General features: G+C 45.9%; 1 protein-coding gene across 5 annotated transcripts in view; it reads left to right on the plus strand.

Annotated features, from left to right (window-relative positions):
• LOC139056115 (autism susceptibility gene 2 protein-like) overlaps nucleotides 1-13,598 on the plus strand; it is a 444,462-nt gene extending 430,864 nt beyond the window's left edge. For all 5 annotated transcript variants that reach the window (XM_070534006.1, XM_070534008.1, XM_070534007.1 and 2 more), the window contains 4 exons: nucleotides 5,217-5,384; nucleotides 6,440-6,791; nucleotides 9,764-9,799; nucleotides 9,914-13,598. In XM_070534006.1, coding sequence (XP_070390107.1) covers nucleotides 5,217-5,384; nucleotides 6,440-6,791; nucleotides 9,764-9,799; nucleotides 9,914-10,883 — 1,526 coding nt within the window. In that variant the 3' untranslated portion in view covers nucleotides 10,884-13,598. The remainder of the gene's footprint in view (nucleotides 1-5,216; nucleotides 5,385-6,439; nucleotides 6,792-9,763; nucleotides 9,800-9,913) is intronic.
• The last annotated feature ends 1,862 nt before the right edge of the window (nucleotides 13,599-15,460 follow it).

Here is a 15,460-nt window from a genome sequence, read left to right on the forward strand (position 1 = left end):
TATTGACTGTGTCTCATTGTAGGTTTTGAACTTGGTTCCCCCAGTGCAGCAGCCTACAGCTCTACCCAATAAGATATAGCACTCATGCGGAGTTCGATAGAATTGGAACATTAAATGTCCTTCTCTCATCCAAGTTAGTGCTTTAAAGGGACACTAAAGGCAAATACAAAGGAAAGCTAAAGTGATAGATTAGTGCTCGAGAATGTCTAAGGCTTCAATGTTATAGCAAACAGAGCCTTAATGGAGAAAGTGAGGTAAATACAGGACATGGTTAGCGGCTCTCCCGGGACATTAAAGCACTTGCCCGATGACGAAAGCACTCCTCAGTTAAATTCTGTCACTAGTACTCAACTACTTATTGCAAAAAACATCCTCGTATTATATTATAAGATTGTCCAGTCCCATTTCATGCTTAGAAAAAATTACTCATTGAAATTACTGTTGACAATGACGCGGGCGGTCGAAAGGTTTCGTTTTCACTCGACTCTGCGCCGCCCAAGCTTTCGCGTTTCAGTACTTTCCTGATCGCGTAGTGCTGCAGTTGTCTTGCTGGCTTGCGAAACTTGCACAAACTGCAAGTAGCAGAGAATTCAACTTCCATGTGTTGTCCTGGGATGCCTAAACGGTTTACGCCATTTGATCAGAAAGCAGCTGCTGCGGCGAATCTGCCACTCTGTCTTGGCTCTGTGCCGCCGTCTGTCGGGCGCCATTTTACTCACTGACGGCAGCAAAGGGCGATGATTGCGTATGCAATGTCACCACTCCCCAGGTTGCGTGGCGGGAGATTTGAACTTCGAAAAAGGTATTCAGATCCTTCAGATGCAGTTTTCTCGTAAGCTAAGTCTTTTCTTGACATGAAAGAAGCGTTGCGAAATTTCTGGAAAGGCATTTAAACAGTCCACATTGGCTTAGTATTTGCCTTTAGTGACCCGTTAAAACACTCGGAGCGTGCGTCGCATTGCATAGCAACAATTCATAAAAGTGTGAGCTTGCCCGTTTTCCCATGCTTTCCTTTGGCAGCAGCACTTTGAGCTGCTGTGCGATATTGTACCACCTTGGCCTACTCAAATGGCATGCAGTGCATAAAAGTGTTTCCTTGTTCTCTCTAAGCTTATGTATCGGGCTTTATGCTCCCTCAATCGCAACTGCTCACGTTGCGCCCTTAAGACCACTTGTTGGCAGGTGCTAGAGGGTGACGTCATGCATTCTCCCTTGTTCTATCTCGTACACAGCAGCTGATGCATCTAGTTTAGTGCCACGAACGTCCGTGGGGATATCTCCTCATTCTCATGGCGCTGATGTGTCTGGTGTTGCGCACGAGATGCCTTTACGTCTTCCCGTACAGACAACGTTTGGGGTCTATGCGCTGCAGTCGTGCTATAATAAAACCAAGTGCTTACAGGGTGGTCCGTTGGCTTCTGATGGCCCCTTCGCGAGTCCTAACAGCAGAAGTGAAGTGCACACATACCAGAACATTGTATAACATTAAATCCCATGAATTGTGCAGAAATGCATCTCATTAACATAGATCTTCATAATGCTTGGGATCGTTTTTTCTTTTTTACTTCTGTTAGTAAACTTTTTACTCGTGATAGTGAAATGCAGTGCTGCAACGGCTGTGCCAATAGTGGCAGGAGTGCTCGTTTGCACCGTCCTGCTCCAAAATTTAATTTTAGTGATAAATTGTACCAAGCCTGCACCAAATACAGCATTAAAATAAGAGCCTCCTTCCGTTGATGCCGCCTACAGTCTGCGGAGAAACTGAAGCCAAAACCTGGTGCACGATGTTGGCGTCGTTATCCTGTGCCAAGTCAACGCCATGACACCAAGTGAAAGGCCATGAGAGTAGATATAGCAGATGCTATCGGTTCTCCAATCACTGTTCTCACGCTTTTGTTGCACTTTCCTCTGGCTGATTTTCCGATGTACTGCCACAGTGCGCTCTTTTTGCTTGTGCCATGGTGCTGCAGTTCAGTATTCACGAGTCGCTCAAGCATAGTATCTTGCTCAAGCAGGATGTTGGATCAAAAAGGAAGCCTTGGAAGGATGGTGTCAGGTCCCACATTATTTAGCATAGTTGTTATCGATGCCATTTTAAACCTATCGTACAACACGGGTGTACTCAATCTCTGAGATATAATTTGGTTATGAGTGGGAGCCTTTGCAACCCTGCACAATTGGAAGAGCAGATTTCATGGTTATAATTTATTCAACTTGCACGTGTTCCAAGGCACACTTGTGCGGGAAAGATTGTGTACATTAGAAGCCCGTGGACACCTTTACTGTAGCTTTTTTTTAGTCGCACACGGTGCTAGGCTCTTGTCTTGGTGACGTGCCTTATACACACACACACACATGTGTGTGCGTGCATATGTGTGTGCGTGTGTGTGCGCGCGTGAAAACTTTTTTTTTTACTTGCTGGCTTGAAGCACACAGAATGCCGAGTGCCTGGTAGAAGGGGCATTATAGTGCAATATACGGACTAGGGAAGCCATTCTGTTCAGGAAATGAAAACACAGTCGAACCTGGCTATACCGAACTCGCAAAAAAACACCTATCAGTTCGATATAAGCCTGCTAAAGAATTGGATGTCTTAAAAGCACATACCATATAAAATCACTTTATCGATGAAACAACTTAGCTTCGCATGAAATAGTTCTGTATTTTCTTCTGCTTGGGCAGTTTTGCTGCCTGCGACACACGCACTTCTCCACCTTGTCTAAGGAGTCGGAGCACCTGAGGCCGCCATTTTCCACATTCGCCTAGAAGCACCGGACATGTGCGAGTGCACTAATCACCTCGGAAGACGTGGGCAAAGGACCGTCATTGCTTTTCTCATTGTGCCCACTTTCACTTATGCTCGGTACAATGTCGGCAATGTTGTAGTCTTCGTTTTTGGGCTCTCCCATGGTCATGACAACATCATCTGCACTCACAAACAAACTCGTCGACCATCGATTCGTCAACGCCTTCCAGAAATTCTGACAGCTCGGTCCAAACTTCAGCAACACCAGCAGCGGCTTCGTCGCAGTCATTAGAAATTAGTCATCACTGGGCACGCGGAAGCCGGCACGTCTGAAGCAATTTTGGATTAACCATTTGTACACAACTGTGCGTACGTACCGGGTGCCACGGGCACCGCGTCGCGAGTTCGTACGCTTTAGCCCTAATCTCCTGCTTACGGTATTTACACGATTGTAAGTCGACCCCTTTTTTTAAATTTGAAAGTCTGAAGTTGGGGGGTCAACTTACAATCGAAACCGAAACATGGCCCCGCCAAAAAAAAGCGATACCAACGAGAGCTACGACGTAGTTAGAATTTTATGTTTGCTATATGGCCCTACCCGTATCTTTTCGCTATCCCGCATGTTATTTCGCTTTTCGGAAGGGTTTTTCAGCATTTTTGAGAGTTTTACAGTGCATGCAACACTCATGGGGGGTGTCAATAGTTTATGGAAGTGCCGCTGTTCCCATTTGCGGTGGCACCCTCAGAACGGCGGCGCTTGCGGGGAGTATCGGTAGTTCATGGAAGAGCAGACACTGCTCGCTGGTTTCTCTTTCTCTGCTTGAAGGCATTAGTATTGGCATTTGACGCGTTCTACTTGAGTGCCGGCTACGTGCTACTTCTATGCTTCCCCAGTCGTCATGAGTGCTCCAGGCCCACTAATCGTTCGGCACTCGTTCACAGCACCGTTCAAAAGGGCTGCCATCCTTTACGCCGAAGAAACAAATCACTGCACAGCGGGCAGCAATTTCGATGTTTGTAAACGGGTGGTGCGAGAGTGGCGACTGTAGCGAAGCGAAATTTTCACCTGGTATGACAAGTGAGAAATTTCCCACGTGCCAAAGTCTGGACGCTTTCCGGAGCTGTAGGCTAAACTTGCGGCGTACGTCGCTGAAATGCGTGATCGGTCACTGCCAGTGAAGTGCGACGTGGTCGTGAAACAAGCCCGGACCTTCGCCTTAATTTTAAGGTTCTGCTCCGCCGTGAGTACAACGAGTGGCTGGCGGCAGAAGACTGCGAAATTACGCCAACCGGACCTGTCAAAAGAGCCTCCCTGACGGCTGCGTGTGTTTGAGTGCATTTGGCGTGGGCTGCTATTCTGCAAGATGTCCTGGTGCGGTCGTTTGCCAAATTTGAAATTTCGCTGCACCACGACGCGCTGTGGGACTGCAGCAACGATGACGATGGCAGCACTAGTGAAGACGAGTAGTCCAGTGACTATGTCAGCTACTAATAAATTTTCGTTATCGAACGCGCCGTCGGGTATGCTCTCTCATTTTTTTTTTTTTTTCGGTCACGCGATATGGGGGGGTCGACTTACATTCGAGTCGACTTACAATCGTGTAAATACGGTATTCTTCAAGATCATGCTGAGAGTGCTCCTCGGAATCTTGTACGCTGCGGGGAATCTGACTTCTCACCGCGTTCGACCCTATTTATGATTTCAAGCTTCACGGCGAAAGGAGAATTCTGTCGCTTGATCACTGCAACACTGCGGGTGAAGGCCCACAAGGCGCAAACACAATGAACCCGAAAAGCAATGAAACAAATTGCACTTGCACCATCTTGCACGACGAGGGCACAAGAGCCTCTGATTGACTTTTTTAGCAAGCACTGCGGGCCGGCTAGGATCATTTCTTGCAGGAGGGCATTGACGGCTCTCTCGACGCAATACGGTCACGGTAGGGAGAGCGGTTTGATGGAGCCACGTCACTGGGTTTCCCCGCCGCCACGACGGAAAGCCAACTTCTGGGGGCACTTTTCCACCGCTAGACGTTCAATATATTGGGAGTTGCTGCTATTTTCGTTCAATGCACGCGTACCTTTTGCTATATATACCTATTGCAACTATACAGTGTTCAGAAATTGTTCTATATAAAGAATAATTCTATGTAAATGGGTTCGATATAGTCGTGTTCGACTGTAGTTTGGTAATTTTTAGTCCAAGTGCCTCATTGATTCTCATACAGCTGGCTTCTTTATACATATTTATTGATTGTTTCAGTTATAATTGGGACTGCGTTTGGTATGTGGATTTATGTTGGAAAGTGCACCAGAAGTGCTTGTCGCTGCGCCAGATTGGCTTTTAGCCTGCACCAGGACCCGCGCTAAAAGGTCAAATGGCTGTTCCACCACTGCAAATTGCAAATGCTATAGTTTATTGTCAGGCATTGTGCCCTCACTCGTAACTCTGATGTTGTAATCGTTTCAGCCGCAAGCATGAGTCGAATGCCAGTGTCCACATCGAGCAGTTCTCTCAGCCGGTCAACGGCATCACGAGTGCTTCCTCCTCCTGGAATGTCCCCCTTTGCAAGGCCCGGTTTCCCTGGATTTGTTGGTGCACCCGCTGGAAATGCTTATGGCACGCTTGGAGGGCTTGGTGAGTTATTCTACACATTTCGTGTAGACGGAGGTTATAGGCGCCTTCAAGCTGCGTCTGCAGGGCTACCGTCAGTTTCAGTTTCAGTTTGTTTATTCAGACATACATTGCCTGGGTTGAAAGTTGTGCCCGTAGTGCTGCCTCTGAAACTACGTGTTGTCACTCTGTATTGTCAGCATGAAAAAAAAGAGAGAGAGAGAATAAAAGCACATCTTGCAGTTTTTTGTTCTCATAAACGGCAGTAGTAGGCTTCTTATATTTGACATTATTTTTGACATGTCAGCTTAGGGCGCTCTCGTGGCACATTTCTTCTGAGCATGATGTCACAGGTTTGATTCCCTAGGTGTCATCATTGCAGTCTAGAGGGTACAGAATCTGAAACTACCATGTGCCACTACCTTCGCGGACAGACACAAAGAACAGTAACAGTGCCAGGAGTGAAATGGAAGGCTGTGCCACATGTTTGGCATTCAGACCTCCTGTTGCATTATGGCATTTACTTGGGGTTGTAGAATGTGCTTACATTATTCTTTTCCCCTGTCTTGCAGTCCGTTTCTTTATCGCGTTAGAGACAGACCAAAGTTGGCTAGTAGTAACTCAAGCTTAAAGCGGTTAAATGAGTTTACTTAGATTGGACCGCAGATTATTACAATATAAACGTACACAAGCAGCATAATATAGCATGAACAAACAAAAGCAATAGTCAGAGATAGCATTTCGTATGACAATGACACGTATACATTTCACGCAGCTCGCAATACTTACAAAAACATCGAATCTGTTAGTTGTTAAGAAGTGAAGGCAATGTAAAGTACAGACACCGTTTGCTAGAATTCAGAGAAGGTGTACATAAAACTCGTTACTCACTATGTCTTGTTTGGTAATGCAATATAATTTACCCGTATGTGTGCCAGACAACCCAGATTGTATGTGTTTCTTTGTGTCTGTAGTTTAATTAGATTGCTTATTGTTCCAGTCCAGAGCATCACTTTTTCTGAAAATGGAGCTTTCGAGAGACCTTTTGTGAGCGAGTGCTGTTTTGCTTGGATTTCCAGCTGGGTTGTCAGCAAATTCGGCAGCCAGTCTCTTTGCGAGTCGGGGCGACCTGGGAGCCGGCTGCTTGGGCCAGGACCCATGGGCACGCCTGCACCGTGGAGCACCTTTCGGTCCTCTTGGTGGGGCAGCTCCTGCGCCTCAACCAGGGGGTGGAGGCCAACCCGGTGCAGGGGGTGGTGCCTGGGGAGGCCTCAAGGCTGAGGCTGACCGCGAGCGTCTAGAGCAGCAACAGCACGAAGGGGAGAAGCAACGCAGGCTCGAGGCTGCTGCTGCCGCCGCTGCCGCTGCTGACAAGGAGCGCAAAGAGCGCGAGGCCGCCGCAGCTCTCGAGAAGGCTAAGGAGATCGAGAGGTATGCATTAATAGTCTCTGTTCTGCGTAGTGTTGTTTTCTGGGGCAGTGACAGGAATGTGCTGTCTTGTCTTGTCTGTTGTTACGTCTTTGCACTGGAAAACAGCAATGTGTCAAGCCAAACTAGCCCAACGGCACATTCCTCTTTTGCTGCTCCACGCAAATATTTGCCAGCATCTGTAACAAGACTGTAGTGTCCCTTATGTATTGCGTATGTTGGTCCTTCTCTTCCTGCTCTTCCTTCCTGCAAGCAAGTTAACTCTGGAATCAGCTGCTGGTGCACCTTTCTGTTTTTCTTTTCTCCTGTTTCTCAGTTCATATTGGCAATAAGCCTTGGGATTCCAGCTTACTATGCCAACGTTTTGATGTGGGCGAACTGCAAACTGCAACAACTCGCAAAATGTATTAGGGTACCAGATACAGTGAAAATAAACAAGGAAACTTCCACTTTGGCATTTCTCATTGCATTAGCAATTCAGTAAGCCATTAAAATAATTAGGAGTGTGTGAATATCGAATAGCAGGTTTTAAATTGAGTATCGAATCGAAGCAAGGAAATAGAAAGGCAAATTTCAAATCGAACTTAGAATGTCAGAAAATTTAAGACAAACGTGCTTACAAATTTTGTGCGATGCTCCAAGGCTACTCACATTACGTAACAAGAATGTTGCCAGCTATCAGTAACTTGTGTACCTTGGAATAAGGATCTAAAGTGTGGTCTGCTATTATTAATTAATGGAAACATCAAATTAGTATACCAGGACTGATAGCACGTTAGTTCACATGTGACGGTCTGGAAAATATCTTTTATACATAGGATGTCTGTTTAATAGAATCAAGTGCTTTTTTCCCTCTGAAGCTGAAGAAATAGAGAAGTTATGTTCCCCTGAATACTAATGAGATTTTCACTTTCATTTTACTAGTGGGTCATACTTTGCTTAATGGTCACACTTTGCACTTTCGTGTATGGCTTACATTCCACAATAAGGATTCATGCAAATCAGGGTGTCTACCGACCGGGAAAACCGGGAAAACCGGGAATTCTCAGGGAATTTGAATAGTCTGGAAATACTCAGGGAAAACTCAGGGAATTTGTGCTTCTATCAGGGAAAATTACCTGTAACTTTACTGAAAGGAAACGAAAGTCGTGTTAATGCTGGCTCCGCTAAAAGAGGAATCGCAAAGAATCGTCATTGACGCCGTGTCATCGGCACGATGTATTGCCAGAGTAGTTAACGACCGATTTTCCAGATGCCAGATTTTTCGAACGTGCCCAATAATTCGCACGACTTTACGGCACCATCACGTATTCCATATAGTCAATGTGTATTGCCCTGACTGCAGGTCTGAAATGGCAATAATCGAAGCCACCACCGCCGCCATTTTTATCATCTCGCCGCCTCGAACTGGCACTCTCGCACGCAGATCCGCTGGCAGCCGTAGCCACTACCGCGGTAACGTTAAGCCTAGCTGCTTCTACGTTCGCTATTAAGCTTCTTGCCCTGCGGTGCCGTGTTTTTCATTGAAAGAATTCGCCGATGTCTGCAATGGCACCGACTCCGCCTTTGTAATCCTCGCGATTGGCTTCGAAGCTCGCGGAGCACAGTGCGTTGCGTAATGCCAGTCACCGAAAGTTAGTTTCGCCTCAGTGCAGTAGTGCTAGGCAGTGAAGCATAACAAGGGTGGGAAGGAGCAATTGTCACGGGACACAGTATGCATTCGTTAATTATACACGCGTGCACCCCCGTCTCATGTCAAAGTGCGAGCACCGATATGCATAATAAGTGTGCTGACAGGCTTTAAGAGTTTTTTCGGACGTGCTTGTGGCAATTTTAGCCCTTAAGAGCAGTTAAAGACATGCATTAATTTTTTTTTTCGGATAGCCATATTTTTCGGATGTTTTTGCGGCCCCTAGCGAGTCCGAAAATGGGACGTTGACTGTACAACTGACCAAGAGGATGCTTCAAATGATCCATGGGGTGAAAGGGTGGTGGCAGAAGGAGGATGAGAACCGAAAGGACCGACGAACTAAGGCAGGAAGCGTGCCGCCGCCTCTTTGAAGGAGCTTGAGCTCAAAAAACAGTGTTAGCTGATGCCGAGATGCAGGTGTCCCTCATCCAAACCAGAATTAACTCTTTAAAGCAGTGAAACCCAACACCCAAATGTTGTGTATGGGCTGAGAGTATGTCAGGACTGTTGAGGTTGACTTCCCAGCTGCAGAGAGAGAATCTTGATTGTGACAAAGTTCAGGCCTCATACCGATGAGCTTGCTATCAGTTGATAGAAATATCTCATATTCAAAAATATTTGCTCATGTATGCATCTCCTTTTCATTCGTATTTGAAAATGTTCGTCTCAATTTGGAATAGGTTTTACCACTTCTTTCGCTGTGCATTTTACTAACACCGTCCTTCTGTTTTGTTTTTAAATAAAATAGATATTACTTCTTACTATTCAAATTGGATTGTTACTTTTTTGTTTCAGCATGCTTACTAGAGAGTGACAGCATTCGTGCAACATGGTGTCAGCCTGTCTTGACATATTAAAACAAAGTTCTGGCTCATTCAGGGAATTTTGCAAAGGTGCTCAGGGAAAACCTGGAAAAATCAGGGAATTTGGAAATGTCAACTTGGTAGACACCCTGCAAATAAAAGATCTATTGTGCAGGAAATGCAATACTTAACATAGCTATGCTCTCATTCCAGGCTACCATAGAAAAAAGATGTGCTATGCTCAGTAATTGTTGATGCCAAGAAAACTAAGCACTCTGATTAATGTTGCCTCATTATTCTTTTAATCCTAAAGGAAGACATTGACTCATTTCTGTAGTTTTTATTCAAGATTTAGGGCCATATTTTAATGAGGATTGTGAAGGAAATCTGTTGCCTGTTTGAAGATACTGCTGCTTTAGCTGGGAATGGTAATTTCTTGTCACTGCTTAGAGCACAACTGATGAATTCTTGTTTCTCTTTAGGGAAAAGAAGGCCCAGGAAGAAAGACAACGAGAAAGGTAAATTACTTTTCGGTTACTTGTATTTTGTCTCAGTCTATTTCTCTAATATCTTTTTGAATGTTCCATGCCCTCAGAAGTGCAATAGCTGACCTCTTACATTGTATCCTGCAGGGATCGGGAGAACCGGCTACACTTGCACCACAATCTATCAGAAGGAATTCTACGAAACGGGGACTACATGGACGCACGAGCAACGAGTAACAGCCACCACCAACTCATCCGAGACCGAGAGCCCCACTCACGCCCGACTGAGTGGAGCCTTCGGGAACCCCCAACACGGTCGCCCGCCCGAGCTCCCAAGGTCGAGGGTCCCTACGAACCACCGCCACCTCCCAAGGTCGAAGTGAGGGTAAAAGAAGAGCGGCGCGAACCCGACGAGCCAGAACGGAAGCGGCCAGCACCTCCACCCGCCGCTGTGCCACCCGTTCCGTCTTCGGACGACTTCAGGAATGCCCACTTTCTCAATCTGGGTGCCGCGGAGAGGGCTGCCTTCTGGAACGTTGCGGCTGCAGCCGCGGCCCCGCCACTGGGTGGCCCCGGTAGTGACCCTTACCGAACATTGCTCGACTTTCACCACCCAGCCACCCGCAGTGAACTCGACCGGGAGCGTTACCGCCTACTCAATCCCATGGTCGCCTTCCACGACCGATTCCGCGACATCTCAGAGCTGGATCGATTGGCACTCGAGCGAGAGCTGCAGAGCAAGCTGGCCGCCCCTCCCCTAAGGTCCGCAGACCCAGCAGCCTTCTCTAGCCTCTTCTCACAGCTGGGTCCCCCGAGCCCCTACCTCGGGGGCCTTGCGGGGCTGGCAGCATCCAGCCGGGCTAGTGCCAAGAACGGGCCCACCTCGGCCGCACCCCCTGGGTCCCGCCCCGAGGGTGCCGTGCCTCCCCCGCTCATCCCCTGCGGCAGCGGAGGGGGCGCAGGGGGACCTAACAGTGGTCCACCCCCGCACGGACTGTCCTCTCTCAACCACAAGATGGGCTCGCTCGTCGACCACGGCGCGCACCATGATATGGCACTCTATGCCAAGGAGAGGAGAGAACTGGCCAATCACAAGGCAGAAGGGCAGCTAAGGTAGTGGTGGCAGGGGGGCTCCTCAATGGCGGGTGGGGACACGAAATATTGCTTTTCTCCTGTCGGGGCAAGCAGGAGCGGGCAAGGTCGGGAGCTGCAGTGCGGGCAGTGGGAGCTGCCTGTAAACGGCAGTGTGTTTCTTCCAGGGCACTTGCATCTAAACCAGTAAGCTGTCCTAGCTTACTTGCAAGGGAAAGAAAGAAAGGTAGATGAGTCGTTTAAAGAATGAAGACACAATTGTGTGCTTTAATGGACAATTATATATTTTTTTGACCAAAAGTGAAGGGGTCGCAATCGTACGTGGAGGACAGGCGAGAACAGCGACCTTAGCTGCTGGATTTTTGCCGAGAATCTCTGAGAAGTCTCTACTGAAATGAACAGGCGTCGCAGCAGCACTTTTTCGGGACATAAATCTGCCTAGACAGAGCCGCCGTGTTACGTTAGCCTGAACCACCTTTAAATGGTCCACCTGAGAAACATTGCATTAGGTTGACCTTTCAATTCTGTACCTTCGGTGTAACAGTGAGCCTGGGAAAATAATTTCCATGTGCCGTTCACGGACAGCCTAGGCACCAACTGCTTGTCCACTAGTGAGATCGTTGTCGTGTGCTTTCCAGTCGAATACATTTTCGTGCGCTCTTCCCAAATCAAACACACACGAATGGAGGGTCAGCTGACAGTATGCGACGGCTATTCGTACAACGAATTCAGTGGCTCTGTGCAAAGAGTTCGAGGGTAGTGCCAGTCCTTTTCTTATTTATTCGTTTAATACACCGACGGCCTTGCCCGCCTCCGTGCCTGACCCATCCTGCCCTCCCCCCCCCCTCCCCCTGCTACATCGTGTGATGGCCGTGGAGAATGTGCAAAACCATAGTGATGTTTCTTCCGTTTTTCCTCTTCATTTTCTTTTTCCTTAATTTTTTTTCAAACGTTTATGATTGTGCTGCTGAGCGGCACGTTGAGCTTTCACATGGACTACTTCCATTTGCCTCTCGCCCCCATGGCGAAGGGCGCCAGTGTGTCAAGTCAAAAATGAGAGGAGGAAGAGAAAGTGAAAGAAGAGGAAAGTGTAAATGTCTTGTGCGCGTGCGTGCTTGTACATAGGTTTTTAAAAAGAGGAAAAAGAAAAACTGTGTGCGTGCGTATGTACATGTGTGTGTCTCGTTTTTGTACCATAGTTTGCCTACAGTAGTGGAAGTGAGGGGAAGTGTGAGAGTGGAAAAAGACACAAGGTGCGAAAATTCTGCGACCGTGTGCGTGTGTGTACATTCTGAGTGTTCATAATGTACATAGAAACATCGGGGAGCATGTTTTTTGTTTTGTTTTTTGCTTGTTTGTTTGCCAAGTGTGCGCATGTGTGTACGTGTAAATATCATGTAATAACTGCTGGGGGTAAAAAAAAGATAAAAAGGTGGGACTCCCTTTTTCTCAGGCGCAACAGGCTTGCTGTATACAAACAGGACATTGTCAATTTCTCTGTCGCTTCCAAGCGGCAGTCATTTTTTTTTTTCCTTTCAATTTTTTTCTCGCTTGTGTTGAAATTTGTGATATGCACTCGTATCGTGAATACGTGGTGCGTCGTAGTTCATTTTCTGCTTTCACACGTGGTTGGCCGGTAATGTACACAGAGTAGTATATGCCTCAGCAAATTTCTTTTTGCAATTCTTTTTTTTTTGCAGATATTTATTATTTCATAATGCGAGTTGTGGGAATCTGGCATTGCGAACTGTTACCTCCTCACAGAGTATGCGGTGGCTGTAGCGAAAATTCTTTGCCATGCTTTTTTTTTTATCATTTTCGCTCGTGTTACGAGACTTTTGACAAAAAAAAAGTAACTAAGGATCTGCTGGAACGCATCTGTTACTGTCTCCCCTTCGTGACGTTTTGTCGCTTGCGGGAGTGCACAGCTTTTGGCGGTGTACATATATTTATACTATTTGAAAAAAGGAAACAGGTGGGCATTTTGTATCTCTGGTAATGCTTTATTTCTCTTTCTGAACAGGAATAACGGAGCTTATTAGTATCACAACGTTGCAGAATGCATAATTCGTTATCTTTCGTTTCCTTTTTTTTTTTCTAGTTCTCGAAAAGGTCATACACTAGACCGTATTTCGCTGGCTGAGGTTATCGTACCTTGCTGTTTGATGGCTCGTGTGATAGCCATGCTGGAATTGCAGCCATTCCTATATGCAGCGCTCGGCATGTTTCACATTGAGTTGGGTTTCAGTCAGAATAAATACAAACTCAAGTTGGCGTGCTCCTTTGGAAAATAAAAACATTGCAGAACACAATGCAACAGCTCGTGAACTACAGTTATGCTGATTCAAGAGAAAAATAACCCGACAGGGGAGGACAATGCATGTTTTTTAGACCCTTTCCAAAAATCCGAAGAATCCATCATGTCTCGTGTAAGTGGGCCAACTCGCAACGTATTTATGAAAAAATTGTCTATATATATATTGCAACTACAGAGGGGAGAAAGCAGGGATGCTGGTGTAGTTGCCTTATTTTTACTAAATGCGTCGAAGCTACGCACCAAGAAATGCTTCTTTTGTGTGTGTGTATGTAAATGAAATGTCTCGCTCTGCTTTCCCTCCCTTTTTTTTTTCTTTTGGTGGTGCACCAAATCCAAAGTGTTTAAAAAAAAAGTTAGTGTACAGCAAGAAAATAAATGACAACAATGAGGGGGCCAGCCTCCTCTCTGTTGCGAAGAGACTGAGCCTCTGGAGTCTTTTTTGGACTTGCCTTCTCACCACTGTGCTCTCGACGTGAGTGGATCTCCATAACCCAGGTCGTCCAATGTTTGACGAAAGCTTGTCGGGCAAGGATAGTGCATGGTCAAAACAAAAGCACTCGCCTAAGGTTCAAAGAAAGCAACCAGGTACGGTAACTGACATTTCAGAGTCACTAGGGGTCCTTTGTTCAGCATGAATGGGTACTTGAGAGGGTCCGATTATGCCTTAGGTGGCACAAAGTGTGCATGTATATGCATATCTTGAGACGATTACCTATGTCCAGTTGATCCACACGTGTTGTCGATCAAATATCTCAAGACTAGGAGCAGACGTGAAGCTTGACGCTTCTCTGTCGGGATTACACCAGGGGAATTCCAGTTCCCACTGAGGTTAATAGACATGTAACATCCACACCATGTGATCTTATATACACGCAGCCAATGTTTTGTTGCAGGGAAGGCAAAGCACCTACAGCTTGGAGCACTCTTGAAGGGAGTCCCACATTCTCATTAGCATTAGTTTAAGCTGAGGAAGAGAAGAACATTCTTATTTACAAGGGCAGAATAAGACAAAATACGGTCTCTAGGGTAGAATTTGGCTCGTTTTTCTGCCTTTTCTTTCCGCGTTTAGGCAAATGCGAAATCGTCACACTTGGAAGCTGCGCCAATTCGGTATCTGTTGCAAGAAATCAAAAGTACCGTCAAACGCTACTGGAATTCGTGGCACAATTGCACAATTGCAGAAGATCTACCCCTGTAGCTTTCCCTTTATTGTCGCGGAAAGTTTTCCATGATTGTAGTACTACCATCAAATACTTCTTTCCTGGCAATGGTAGTTCGAAAGGTCTGGCACTATTATTGCCACTACTATTTCCATTATAATTATCTTGCCATCAGACTGCGTATATTTCAACATACTTGTACCATTATCACCAGCATAGTTTCCATCGTGCCTGGCAATAGCAGACGGCCAGTCTTTCGTGCGTCCATCACCGCCATATCTATTGTGTTATAGTGTGGAGTAAGGGTGTGTAGGTAGATAGTGGCTTTTGAAACTGTATTCAATACAAGTGAAATAGTTTTTAATGTTCCAAGAGTTTTAGGAAACAAATGTTTTTTGTTTGTGCTAGGATTTCAAACAATATGACCATGAAGGACCTGCCTTTTAAGAATTTATGATAGGCGGCGACTTTCCATACATGTACATTCAGGTAAGTGTAGCTTATTATTTGTGAAAAGGTTGCAAGGTACATAGTGACAGTGTATCAGGAACAGCAAATCTATTCAACGCTTCAGAAAGATCTAAATACCTAAACATTTGCATGTCACTAGAACCTAGTACATTTCTTTATTGCCAACACAGTATCTATAGTGGCCAGCTTAATCTGTATTATATGTATATTTTCTTGCTGGTTGCTATAATTTCCACAAATTTCGTTATTTCCAGCATTTCTATCATGAGTTCTATTTCAGATCATAAAGGTGTGTGGATACCGGCTTAAATTAAGTAGGTTTAATATTCTGAAAGATTTTAGTCCCCAGTGTTGTACTACTAGGCTTTCAAACAAAATGACCATGAAAGAATTGCCTTTCCAGAATTTAACACCTGTGCCATTTTCCAAAGATCTAGTATATTCAAGGAACACTTCAAAAAAATATATTCAGGAACACTTTAAAACTTCATTTGGGCCTAGTCGGTACATAATTCTGAACTTAAGGTTACAGCGCAAACACCTAAGACGAACCACAAAAAGATAGACACGACTGCAGCGTCAGTGTTTGTCGTGTCTATCTTTTTGTGGTTCGTCTTAGCTGTTTGCGATGCAACGTTAAGTTCAGTTGGGAGA

This window comes from Dermacentor albipictus, chromosome 2 (assembly GCF_038994185.2).
Source record: "Dermacentor albipictus isolate Rhodes 1998 colony chromosome 2, USDA_Dalb.pri_finalv2, whole genome shotgun sequence".
In the NCBI taxonomy this organism is placed as follows: Eukaryota; Metazoa; Arthropoda; class Arachnida; order Ixodida; family Ixodidae; genus Dermacentor; species Dermacentor albipictus.